The sequence below is a fragment of the Aethalodelphis obliquidens genome, unplaced genomic scaffold, assembly GCF_003676395.1.
Source record: "Aethalodelphis obliquidens isolate GAN/ISIS:26980383/991018 unplaced genomic scaffold, ASM367639v1 scaffold43, whole genome shotgun sequence".
Lineage (NCBI taxonomy): Eukaryota > Metazoa > Chordata > Mammalia > Artiodactyla > Delphinidae > Aethalodelphis > Aethalodelphis obliquidens.
Window position 1 is genome coordinate 10299387 of NW_020837987.1, and position 11648 is coordinate 10311034.

Below are 11648 nucleotides of genomic sequence, written 5' to 3' on the forward strand. Positions count from 1 at the left end.
GGTCACCAGGCCCCTGGTGGAGCAACTTTTAGAGACCCCTCTATTCCCCAAGAGGAACCAAAGGTCTCCAGCTCTCTTACACAGCCCCCTATTCCCCCCTCTAGATGGAGACCTTCCACCACCCATGAATTAGGAACCAAGGTCCACAGCCCTCTTGGGAGACAGGAGTTCTGAGACTCCAGAGATCCTTCCTCCCCCCAATGAAAATTCAAAGCCCCCTTTATATGCAGGCCTATCCCCCCACCCCGCAGAAACCCAGACCTTATACCCCTTTGTGGCTCAGAAGCCCAAGGATTCCAGCTCCCTGGGGAACCCAGACCCCCTCCTCCATGCTAGAGTCCCCGGTGTGATGCAGACCCCCTTCATCAGGAATCAGGGCTTCCACCTCCTCTCCCCGTGGAGGACTAGACACCTAATAGATCCAGTTTCTACTCTTTGGAGACCAAGATATATCCCCTTAGAGGAGTCCCAAACCCTCAACTCCCTTCAGGAGTTCAGGAGTCTAGGAGTCTGAGGGTCACACCCTCTGGTCCCCCAGAGAAATCAGGAGTCATGTCCCCCGAACTCTATTCCCCTTCAGGACCCAGGAATCCTGGTGACGAGAAGTCACACATTCCAATCGGTGGTCAGACCCTCATCGCCTTCAAGCACCCAGGATTCTGAGTGGCGGCCCCCGCGCCCCACCCCACCCCCGCCCCCCGCCCCCAGCTCTGTGACCTCACAAGCCCAGACATCCCATACTAGCATGCCAGAGTCTGGATCACCACGCCCTCTCCCTCTTACGGCAACTTGCAGTCCTCAACCCCTGACCAAGCCGAGCAGCCGGGACACGGGGCACCCCGGAAGCCCCGGCCCTCAACCCATCCCCTCACTGCGCGGGCACCTGCGGTGCCAGCACTGCTTCAGCGTCGGCCCGCATCTCATCGAGCGCCTGCAGCAGGACGCCGTGCGCCGCGCGGTAGCCCAGGCCCCCGGTGGCCGCCGCGCCGCCCGCCGGCCACAGGAAGGAGAGCGCGCCCAGCGCCGCGCCCCCGGCGGTGCCCTCGCCCGCCCACGAGCCCAGCCTCGCCTCCACTTCGGCGCGCGTCACCGGACCCGGGAAGCGTGTCCGCTCGGCCAGCTCCCCCGGCGTCAGGCCCAGCGCGCGCTCGCGTCGTGCCAGCGCCGCGGGTTCGAGCCCCAGCGCCCGCCGCCACTCGGCCAGCTGACCTCGCAGGAGCGCCACGTCGCAGGCCCAGCCCAGCCCCGGTACTGGGGCCGCCGCCGCCGCCAGGCTAGCCAACAGGGCCGGCCGCCACGCCCCGGCCCGCAGCGCCGCAGCCTTGGTCCGGGCCGCGCGGGGAGACGCGGGTGGCAGAGCCAGAAGCAGCGCCCCGGCCTGGGCCGGGGGTAGCGCACGCCGCAGCCACTCGCACAGCCCCGGGAGGCCGCCCGGCCGCAGCGGGAACACCGGCGGCGGCGCCTCCTCCAGCACCTCCCACGTCTCATCTTCTGGGCTCAGTGCGGCCGCGCGCTCTGAGTCCCCGCTGCCCGGTTTCTTCACGCCGACGCCAACCGGCTGCAAACTCTCGCTGCCTGCGTCCTCTGAACCTTCCCCACTGCCTGCTTTCTGCGATCCAGGGCCACGTTTCTCCCTCCCCTCACTGCGTGCATTCTCAAACCCCCCTCCGCCTGCGTTCTCTAAGCTCTCGCCGCTCTTTTCCTCTTCGTCCAGGGACTCCGGATCCTCGCCCTCGCCGTCTGTTCGCACGCAGACCAGCGGCGTATCTGGTAGCACCAAGGGCCGGACTTGGGCCCAGTCCTTCTCAGTGGGGGCCCCAGGGGTGACGAGGATGAGAGCGTCGTAGTGGGTTGGGTGGGGGGCGGCAGCAGTGCCCGCGGAGCCCAGAGGCACGGTCCAGAGCACCACATTGGGGCGCTCTGGGGCCGGGTAGGGCATGGGCTCCGCGGGCGCCGAAGCAGGCACCGCACCTGGGTCGTCAGGATCTAACCCGAGTAGCATGTTCAGCACAAGGCTCACGTCAGCCCTACCGGCCACGGCCAGGTCCAGGCGCGCGCTGCCCAGTCGCTCCAGGCCGGCCCGAACCCATGACAGCGCCGCCTCCAGGCCACCCGTCTCGAAGGCCTCGCGCACAGCCTCCAACTCTGCAGCGCCCAGCACCTCGAAGCCATCCTGAGCCGGTGGCAGGAGCCTGCGGGGAAAGGGAGGGATGGGGTCAAGGGCAGAAGAGGGGCTAAATGCTGGCGAGCTGGGCTACGGGGACAGGACTGGGCTATGATGACAAGGCGGAGCTTTCTGAATAATCAGGAAAGGGAGGGGCCAGACTAATGGCACAGAAACAGAATCTGAGGCTATGAAGAAAAGGGAGGGGCTTAAAGAAGGGGTGGGGCGGCTGGATTGAAATCAGAAATCAGGTTGCCAACAGAGTCGAAAATGGGGACCCGGCTAAGCCTTCCCCGGGGTTACACTCTGCGGGAGCGGGTCTTTCCGAGGGACCTGCAGGATTAAGAAAAAGCCCTGCTGGGCGGGGCAAAACTCATAGAGAGTGGAGTTTAGAGCAAAGAAAGAATGGCGACTGTATTGAGGACTAAACGAAAATCGAGCCCTATTCGACAAGGGCAAGGTCACCAAGGGCGCTCCTTCCTGAGACTAGGAGTTAGGAGGGCTGTAAAGACAGGTGAGGGGAGAACCCTCATCTACTAGTTCTTACCAAGGGTGTGTGGCTAAGGAAGAAAGACGAGTGGTGGGCCTGGGGAAGAGGCTGCCCCTCCCTGAGCCTCGTTTTGACGTCTATAAAAGGAGGCCGCTTGGGGTTGGGGGAGAAAATTCACGAGGTAGCCAGCAAGTGGACACAGAAGCGAAAGGGGATTAGAAAAAGGAAGTGGGGGAGGGCCCCCGAAACGACAAAGCTCGCTTAGGGTGTGGCTCTCCGGAGACTGGGGTCGCTTGAGAACCAAGCAGATGGTGAGCAAGAGGGTTAAGACTGGAGAGTGGAGTCTTCGGGTAAAAGCTTCGCGGGGACCACCAGCTTGCCTGGAGAGAGTGAGCCCTCGTTCACACGTTGGCCTGGGGGCAGTGTTTGGGCGCTAGGTCCCGGTCCCTCCTAGAATTCTCGCGAGGGAGCGGGGGCTCAGGACCTCAGAGCGCTCGCAGGAGGCGGAACCTGGAATGACAGGTCCAGACTTCTAGCTGACCCTTGGCCTAGATGATAGAAAAGGGTCAAGCACAGAGCGCTAGTTTGAGGTGGAACCTCGTGGACCTCAAAACCTGCGCTGAGGGTCGGGATTTGGACGAGGGAGCAGGGCTTTCAGCAGATATCCCGTTAAGGCTGGCCCCAAACTCGCTGAGGGCGGGGTCTCGCAGACCTCAAAGAGCACCTTAGGGGTGGGAGGTACAGACTAAATAAAGCACCAGTCCTCTTCAACCCACCCTGAAACGCCGCGCTCACCTCTGCAGCGCCTCCGCCTGACTCCGCAGCGTCGCCCGCAGGCGCTCCAGCTCCTCGCAGCCGTCGCTGCTGCGGCAGTCGGTCTGTAGCACAAAGAGAGTCGCGGCGCCCAACCCGGCGCTGTCCAGCCGGGCTGCGGTCTGATCCCGAGCCTGGGCTACATTCTGTGACTCCTCGGGACGAAGGTTCCGCACAGCCAGCAGGGGTGTTCCTCGGGCCAAGGCGGCCCGCGCTGCCTCCCCCAGCGCTGGGGCCAAGGGTTCCTCACTCCCTTCGGGGCCGGGCAGCACCAATACCAGCACGTTGGCTTCCGCCGCCCAGGGCCCCGGCGCTGCGGGTGGGCAGCTCAGCTCGCCCAGGAAGAGGCCTGGGCCTGCAGCTCTCAGGCTGGGGAGCCCGGAATCCGGCCGTCCGTCGGGGATCTCTACCGTCTCCACATCCTTGTCACACAGCGCTGCGATCACAGCAGACTTACCCGAGCCCGGAGGCCCCAGGAATAAGACGGTCACGTCACCCCGCGGCGGAGGCATGGCTGGAAAGTGGGGAGAGAGGAAGACCCGGGTCACGGAGCACCCAACCTTTTTCTTTCGTAGCTTCCCCACTCTGGTCTCAGACTTCAGCCTTTTACCCTGACCACTTCTTTCCTTCTCGGGTATCACTGACAGGCACCTAGAAATCTGGCGCCCAGGCCCTATTCCCCAGGGACCTGGGAGTCCTGTCCGCCCTCTTTCTGGATGCCTTTCCCTTTACGCTTCAGAAACTCAGAAATAGCCCTCTAGCCCCCTCCTCCCTCAGGGACACAGATGTTTTTATCCCTCACTCCTCCCTTCCAAATCACCGACCGAGCAAACAGCCGGCACACGGGACTGCGCAGTCGGTAGCAGTCGGTCAGCCGCTGAGAAGCTCTGCCTCTGGGGTTCGAGGAAGGAGGCCCATGAGGCTAAAGCGCCGGGATTTGGGGATGTCCAGACCCTTTCCGGGGGCTCTAACCTGACGTCATTCCTTTTAGGAGGGGGTGTGTCTCGAAAGCTTAACCTCGGGGACAGGGCCCTTTGCAGCGCCTGCGCAGAACGGCCGAAGGGCACTCTCTCTTCGGCGGTCGCCGAACCTTGAACAATGAGGGAGCCAAAGCGCGTGCGCGTCAGGAGCGCCTAACACACTTGCGCAATAAGCTTAGGTCTGCACTGCAAAGGAGGCTTGCAACGTCATCATTACGCACCCCAGTGCAGAGAAGGACCCCTCCCATTATTTTGAGGACCGGGTTGGCGCGACTGAATCATTGCAGTCGGATGGCAACCCGAGATCTGGGCTTCGAAAGGCTCATCAGGCGAAAGGCCGTGGAAACCACCGGGACTTTGAGACTCGGCGGGCCCTACCCCGCTTCACTTCGGGTGACGGCGCTGTGACGAGCAACTGACAGGCGCAACGAAAGGCAGCCCTCTGCTGTCTGGAGAAAAGCAGAGGCCTGGGCTACCAGCCTCGGGAGGGAGCCGAGGGCAGTGTTTGGGGCAGCGGGTCACAGCGGCTGAAAGCGCGCGTGGGAAGCGAGGGTTCTAGGTGCAATAAGAGTTTCGGGATGTCAGAGAAAGATGTCTCCCGGAAGGAGGCAGGCTAAAGCGTGGGTACCACTACCTGCCTCAAGACAGGTGGGAGAGAAGGGGATGAGGCTGGTGTCAAAGATCAAGGGTCCCGCGCTCTGAGTTCAGGGAGTTAGTTTGATGTAGGAGGCATAGGTCAGAGGTCTCACGCAAGTGAGAAGGCTCTAAGGGGAGTCACAAACCGGGGTAGTTGAATCTTCTGGGAGGACTGCATCTTCTCTAGCGAGCTGCTCTATCAGGTTAGAATTCAAGGAGATGTTATCTCGTGGGGGGTCGGCCAAAGGCTGGCAAAGCCAAGCCTGTCAAAGGTCATAGGATTGGCGGGCCCTCTAAGACTCGCTGTAGATAAGCGACTTCACTTGACTTACTGTTCTGTCATGCGTGCTCCTCTCTTGACCAGAGGGGTCTCAGTCACCATGGAGGACCGGCACCCCAAAGAGACCATGGAGCAGCAGGATTCGTCCAAGGAGAGAAGTCCCCAAAGTCCGGGAGGTGACATCTGTGAGTACTGCTGACCAGAGATGGGTGGGGTGCAGGAGCTGTGATGCTAAAAGGATTTCTATAGCATTTCAGTGTCCAGGGCGTTGCGGGGATTTGCCTGTTGGGAAGGAGCTGTTAATGGTCCCTGAGCTACTCTCCCAGGACCTGCTACTCCCCACCCCTACCCTTATTACCCTCAGACGTACCCATCCTGCTCTATCCACATAAGCATGAATGGGATGCAGTTCAGAGGCACAGAGTGGCATCCAGAGAGGCTTGGGGTGGGAGAGGTGGCTGGGAAAGGGCAGAGAGCCCCAGTCCCAACTCTGCCCCAGACTTTCAGTGTGACTTGGGCCTCCGTTTCCCTATCTGTCAAAAGGGCTTGCCACTACTCACCTCATGGGGCTGGCTGGTATGGGGTTTGGCGGCAGAAAAGGGGAAAGCTTAATGTTAATGAAGGCAGCCAACTTGACCTAGGATAATAGCAACAGCTTCTACTGAATGCTTATTATGTGCTAGGTGCATTCTAAGAGTTTAACGTTTGTTATCTCATTCCGTCCTCCTAACAGACTCTGTGAAATTGGTAATTATCACTTTCACATGAGGGAACCGAGGCAAAGAGAGGTTAAGTATTTATAACGCTGAAAGCCACAGTGTCAATGCTCTCCAGCCAGAGACCACCAGGAACACACCTGGAGTTGACCAAGTTGGGCTTATTGCTCACTGCGCTGAGGAAGCACACATACCGTGGGGCATCTCAGTAATAAGAAAGGACTTATTACAGGATTTAGGCTGTGGTAGGTGATTTGGGGAAGGGTTCAAGAAAGGGGTTTTGCTGTGGATGGATGGTGCCAGGAAGCAGGGGCAATCACATGGCTGGCTAGCTCAGTACCTAGAAGGAGGGAGGAGCAAAGCAAGGCTCCAGGTGTAACTGGCAAAGCAGCAGCAGGCGCTCGTCTCAGCCATGACGGGCCGGGGGAGGGCGTCTGGCCATCCTCGTGGCGTGGACAGTGTTCCCGTTTTGTTGTGTTTAGAAGGCATCACGGCATGGTCTTGTCTTGATTCGTCTCAGTCACAGCATGGCCTCGTCTGACGATGTTCTGTGAAATTGTTTATGCCGAACAGAACACCAAGGCCTAGCTGTGAGTGCCAGGCCAGCTCCTAGCTGCGGGGCTTCTTTTCTGTCTCAACAATAATTATTGCAAACCATTGTGTAGCGCTGTTCTAAGCACTTTTTATACGTTAATTCGTTTATTCCTTACAACAGCCCTGTAAAGTAGATACTGATATGGTCATTACCCCATTTTCCAGATGAAAACGCCGTTTCTACTTGCCTCGGAAGCGGTAGAACCAGGAGTCAGTTCCAGGCAGGCTGGCTCGAGGCTGTGCTCTAATCACATGGCTCTGTAGGAAGGGCGGCCTCCCTGGGTTCCAGTCCCGACTCCGCCATTTCATTTCCTAGCTTCATGACTGTCGGCAAGTTACCTAACCTTTTTGAGCCTCAGTCTGCTCATCCGTAAAACAGGTCCAGTAAGTGCTGTCCAGGCCCGGCATAGCACCTGGCACATAGTAAGCCCTGCATGCTCACTGTTGGTGCGATTCTGAGGCTGGGAGAGGCCCTCGAGACTCCTGCTGGCCTCCCCCAACCTCTCCTCATGTCCCTCAGGCCACTTGGGGGCCCTGCAGTGCACCCGCTGCCTCATCACCTTCGCAGACTCCAAGTTCCAGGAGCGTCACATGAAGCGGGAGCACCCAGCGGACTTCGTGGCCCAGAAGCTGCAGGGGGTCCTCTTCATCTGCTTCACGTGCGCCCGCTCCTTCCCCTCCTCCAAGGCCCTGATCACCCACCAGCGCAGCCACGGTCCAGCGGCCAGGCCCTCCCAGCCAGCTGCGCCCACCACCACGCCACCCACCTTCCCCTGTCCTGACTGTGGCAAGACCTTTGGGCAGGCCGCTTCTCTGAGGCGGCATCGCCAGGCGCACGAGGCCCACCCCCTTCCTGGCCCCTTCGCCTGCACTGAGTGCGGGCAGGACTTTGCCCAGGAAGCAGGGCTGCATCAGCACTACATCCGGCATGCCCGGGGGGAGCTCTGAGTGTGGCTCCAGCCCTCCCTAGGGCAATGGAAGCTCTGTGGCTGGTGGGACACCCATCTGATATGGGATGGGAGGGATTTACTTTCCTCCCTGGAAAGGCAAAGGACTCCTGATCAATAGGACCCAGAAGATGCTCATTTAGAGCTTCCGTCTTTGGAGGACACAAAAGCCTTCAGGGAAACAGTAAAATCAAACAATAGTGAGAAAGGAAGAAAGAGGGAAATTTGTTATTTGTATCTTCCTCGTTCCCAATGAAATAGTTTGAAATCATAACTAGCTGCAGGTTGTGTTATCACCATTAATTCTTCCCAGGTGGAGGCAATGGGGCTGCAAGAGCCAAGTGCCTGGATCTGGGCCTGAATCGGGGAGGGAAAGTGAGGTGTTGCCTGCCTGTAATGCCACCGAATGGGTCCCACACGTGGAGCAACTTGAGCCTTTGGGGATGGGACAGCAAAGTCAGAGGCTGCACTGAGTCACGTGAGGGTTGCAATCTGGGCCCTTGTCTCTTCCCACCCCCTGCCAGCCTTTCCCACTCAAGGTGGGGCCGTGGCATTGGATGGCTCTGCCTTCCTCCTCCCCAGATAATTTATTGTTCATTGAAATAATTTTATGTACCATTCTGGTCACGGCATATTTTTTGTATGTGTAGGTGAGATGGCATGAATAAACTAACAGAAGTAGTATCTGAAAACAAAAGGTCCATAATAAAATGTCTAAACAAGGAACTCTGGCTTTTGAGCAGGAATTCCCAGAGAACATAAGGGCATGGGGAGTGGGGAGCTCAGGGCAGACCTGGCCTGGCCCTGTGGGGAAACTGGCTTGGAGTCAAACAGAGATACCTTCTGTTTCCTGTCGTATTTGGCCAACACAGGGAGATATTCCATTAAGATCCTATTTTCAGCTCTTGAAAGACCCAACCCTGGGCTGAGTTCCACTGGACCAGTTTTACTCCCTTGCATTACCTGCCCTGCCCCTAGAGACGATGGTCGATGCCCTGCATACAATAATCACAGCCCTGCATACAATAATCACAGACTCTGACTTGAGGGATATTCTGAAAGCCCACAGGTGAGATGGGTATGGTAGAGAGTGAGCTATATCCCACTCATTAGCTAGGCACACGGTGGCTACAAAGACAGCCTTTCCCAGATTTCCTTGCAGCTAGATGTGGCCACGTGACTGAGCTCTGACTAAATTCCTGGGTAGAGTCCTCAAGCTTCAGAAAGGAACCTGCCTTTCCTTGACCTTCCCGCCTGGAACGCGGACATGGTATCCAGCCATCTTGGACCATGAGAGCGACAACAGGATGGCAGAGCAAGAAGACAGCAGGGGGCTGGGTCTGCTACCACGACTGCTCCCCCCACCCTTCCAGTCTCTCTACGACAGACCACCCCCTGTGTATATGTAAGTCAGCTTACATCACTCCTCATTCAAAACCCTCCAACGGCATCCCATAAGTAACATCCAAAGGTCTTACCCAGGCCCACAAAACCCAACAATGACTAGGTCCCAGCCCACTAAGCAATCTCAACTCCCTCCCGGTTCTGTCTTTTTCACTACACTCTAGCCACACGTGCCAGGCTGGCATCTGCCTCAGAGCCTTTGCACTTGCTGTTCCCTCTTACCCAGAACTTTGCAAGGCTTCCTCCTCATTATTCAGGTCTCGATACCTGCCACTTCAGAGGACAGCACCTCCAACCCTTAGCCTGATTTAGTTTATTCCCAGCACTCTTCAACACTTGGAATTATCACACCTGTGTTTCTGTCATCATCTGTGTCCTTCCTCTAGAACCCAAGCTTCTGAGGGCGAGTGGGTTGTCTCCCTCATTGCTTCATCCCCAGCACCTAGGACAGCGCTTACCGTGGAGGCTCAAGAACTCCTTGACTGCGCCCAGTCGTTTACCTGTTTCTCAGCCTCAGCCCGCCCTTCCACGCTGCTCCATGAGGCTGGGCTTTCTGCAGCTACGCTTCCCAGACTCCCTGGAAAGCTGGCTTCCTTAAGTTCATCCCACAAGAGGTATGGGAAGAAGGAAGGTCGGAAGAGGGGAGAAGGGACTCACCTTGCCTTAGGCTCCTGCTGGAACCCCTCCAGCAGCAGTTCGGGCTCCAATACCTGTCTACACTCTCAGCACAAGGCACCGTGCCCCTCTTGGGGTTTAAGCAGCAGCCGTGTGGCAGCCAGCCCCTGCACCAGCCATACACGTGGCGTGGCCTGCCCACCAAGCTCCCACTGGGTTCTGGTCATTGCGCTTCTCCTTCTGCATCCCAGTCCTAGAGGTGGGAGCTTCTTGCAGACACTAATTTCTCAGTTACTTCACTTTTCCATGTTTGTGCTCTCAGTGTTTTAGTACCTGTGTAACCAATTCCCGGTACTGAATCCTCTGGAATTCCTAGCTTGGTCTCCATACCCTGCCTGGGCCCTGAAGAACTGAATGACCCCACTGGCAGGAGACCAGGTCTCTTGATTCCCAGTCTCTCGTGATCCTTAGGAACTTCTGATGATGAATGGATAATCTGCTACTTCTGTGCTTAGAAACCCCCGTCTGACGGCAGAAGAGGGCTTAGGCATGCTGCTCCAGGAAAAAAGATGCATCCATGTGGTTTTAATGAGCTGTGGATTTCTGCTGTGATGATTCTGAGATTCAGTGATGCTAAGCTATAGTGGTTATGAAAGTCTCAAAGAGTGCATAAGTATAAGATTCTGAGCTTCTAGGATAAAAAGTATGGGTTTTGAAAGATGCTTTGGTCAAGGTCCTGTAACAGGCGTCAGTGTGAATGCTCTTTGGGGCCAGGCAGGTACCATAAATCAGTGAGGCAAGCAGGGTGTAAGGGGCCCAGATGCCAGGCAGTGGGGACTGGGCATGCGGGAGGGAATGCCCCATTAATAGGAGGTGACCCCTACTCAGCTCCAGCAAACTACTGCCCCATGGGATTGTGGGTTCAGCAATCAATCTCACAAGGAAGCCAGAAACTTCCATTTTTGTGTCAAACCTGCCCATTTTTAAATGTTGGTAACCAACGTGATTAAAAAAACCTCAATAACTCTGGAGACCAAATACACTCCTGCAAGTCAGATGGTGGCTGTGGACAGCCATTTCTGGTGTGTGGCTTAATGGCTAAGAATGGGTGCCTTAGCCCTAGTTGTCTGGATTCAAACCTTGCCTCTGCTTCTTCCCAGCTGTGTGACCTCTAGAAGATTACTCAACCTCTCTGTGCCCTGGCTGTAGCAGTTGTAAAATGGTCGTGATAGCAGCCCCTACGCCTCTAAGAATTATGATGATGACGACACACTCGGAGAGAAAGTCAGAGTCGGTATTAATGGCCTGTGTGACCCGGTCCTCTTCCCCTCTGCTTTTCTCTGCCCGTCTCTGCTCTTGTGTTCCCACCAGTCTTCCCCCTGCCTTCCTCAGCAACAGCCTTGTGGCCCCAAGTGCTCTTCAACAAACATCCCAAGCAGGTTCCACCTCAGGGCCTTTGCACTTGCTGTTCCCACAGCCACATGGCCCGTTCCTCCTCCTCTAGATCTCTGCTTTGATGTCACCTTTTTAGTGAAGCCTTTCCTGGCTACCCCATTTGAAACTGCTTCACACACACACACACAAGCCACTCCGTCCCCCTTCTCTTTTCCTCCACAGCACTTATAACCTTCTAACGTTCTAAACATTTTACTTAAATATTCAAGTATCTGTTTTCCCCTTTATAATATAACCTCCACAAAGGCAGGGATTTTTGTTCATTGTGTTCACCACTCTACTCCCAGCTCCCCATATAGTGCCTGCATCTCCTAGGTATTCAATAAATCACTGCTGAATGAATGAGTAATAAGTAACAGTCCCTACCTCATAAGGATCCGATGTGATCGTCCATATAAAGCGCTTAGCCCAGGGCCTGGTCCGCTGTGAGCCATTATGGTAATTCAGGTTCTATTCTTGAAGGTTCTTAGTTGCCAAGCTTCTATGAGTTAACACATGTAAAGCGCCTTAGAACAGAGCTTGGCACACAGTAAATGCTCAGTAAATGGTAGCTA

The 11648-nt window shown here is 56.7% G+C and overlaps 2 protein-coding genes across 14 annotated transcripts; one reads left to right on the plus strand and one right to left on the minus strand.

Annotated features, from left to right (window-relative positions):
- Positions 1-706: 706 nt before the first annotated feature.
- On the minus strand, positions 707-11585 carry IRGQ (immunity related GTPase Q). Of its 3 annotated transcripts, none has more exons than XM_027079733.1 (3): positions 11461-11585; positions 3450-3981; positions 707-2192 (listed from the first exon to the last, which is right to left on the minus strand). In XM_027079733.1, exons 2-3 carry the CDS (start codon positions 3977-3979, stop codon positions 869-871), a joined length of 1854 nt encoding a protein of 617 aa, XP_026935534.1. In that variant the 5' UTR covers positions 3980-3981; positions 11461-11585; the 3' UTR covers positions 707-868. The 3 variants fall into 3 exon arrangements, with proteins under 3 accessions (XP_026935534.1, XP_026935532.1, XP_026935533.1); XM_027079731.1 differs by lacking the exon at positions 11461-11585 and adding an exon at positions 4440-4549; XM_027079732.1 differs by lacking the exon at positions 11461-11585 and adding an exon at positions 4292-4433.
- Positions 4710-8240, plus strand: ZNF576 (zinc finger protein 576). Of its 11 annotated transcripts, none has more exons than XM_027079737.1 (5): positions 4710-4814; positions 5448-5548; positions 6097-6110; positions 6198-6324; positions 7194-8240. In XM_027079737.1, exons 2-5 carry the CDS (start codon positions 5464-5466, stop codon positions 7619-7621), a joined length of 654 nt encoding a protein of 217 aa, XP_026935538.1. In that variant the 5' UTR covers positions 4710-4814; positions 5448-5463; the 3' UTR covers positions 7622-8240. The 11 variants fall into 11 exon arrangements, 9 of the variants coding, with proteins under 9 accessions (XP_026935538.1, XP_026935537.1, XP_026935536.1 ...); XM_027079736.1 differs by having other exon boundaries at positions 4715-5286; XM_027079735.1 differs by having other exon boundaries at positions 4719-5548.
- Positions 11586-11648: the final 63 nt, after the last annotated feature.

Bases quoted from the DNA above. Each gene is read 5' to 3' on its own strand.
- ZNF576 (XM_027079735.1), top strand. From the start codon at position 5,425: ATGCGTGCTCCTCTCTTGACCAGAGGGGTCTCAGTCACCATGGAGGAC. The intron at 6,325-7,193 runs GTAGGTGATTTG...CATGTCCCTCAG, and splicing joins ATTACAGGATTTAGGCTGTG to GCCACTTGGGGGCCCTGCAG.
- IRGQ (XM_027079731.1), bottom strand. The intron at 2,193-3,449 runs GTGAGCGCGGCG...CTTTCCCCGCAG, and splicing joins CAGGCGGAGGCGCTGCAGAG to GCTCCTGCCACCGGCTCAGG.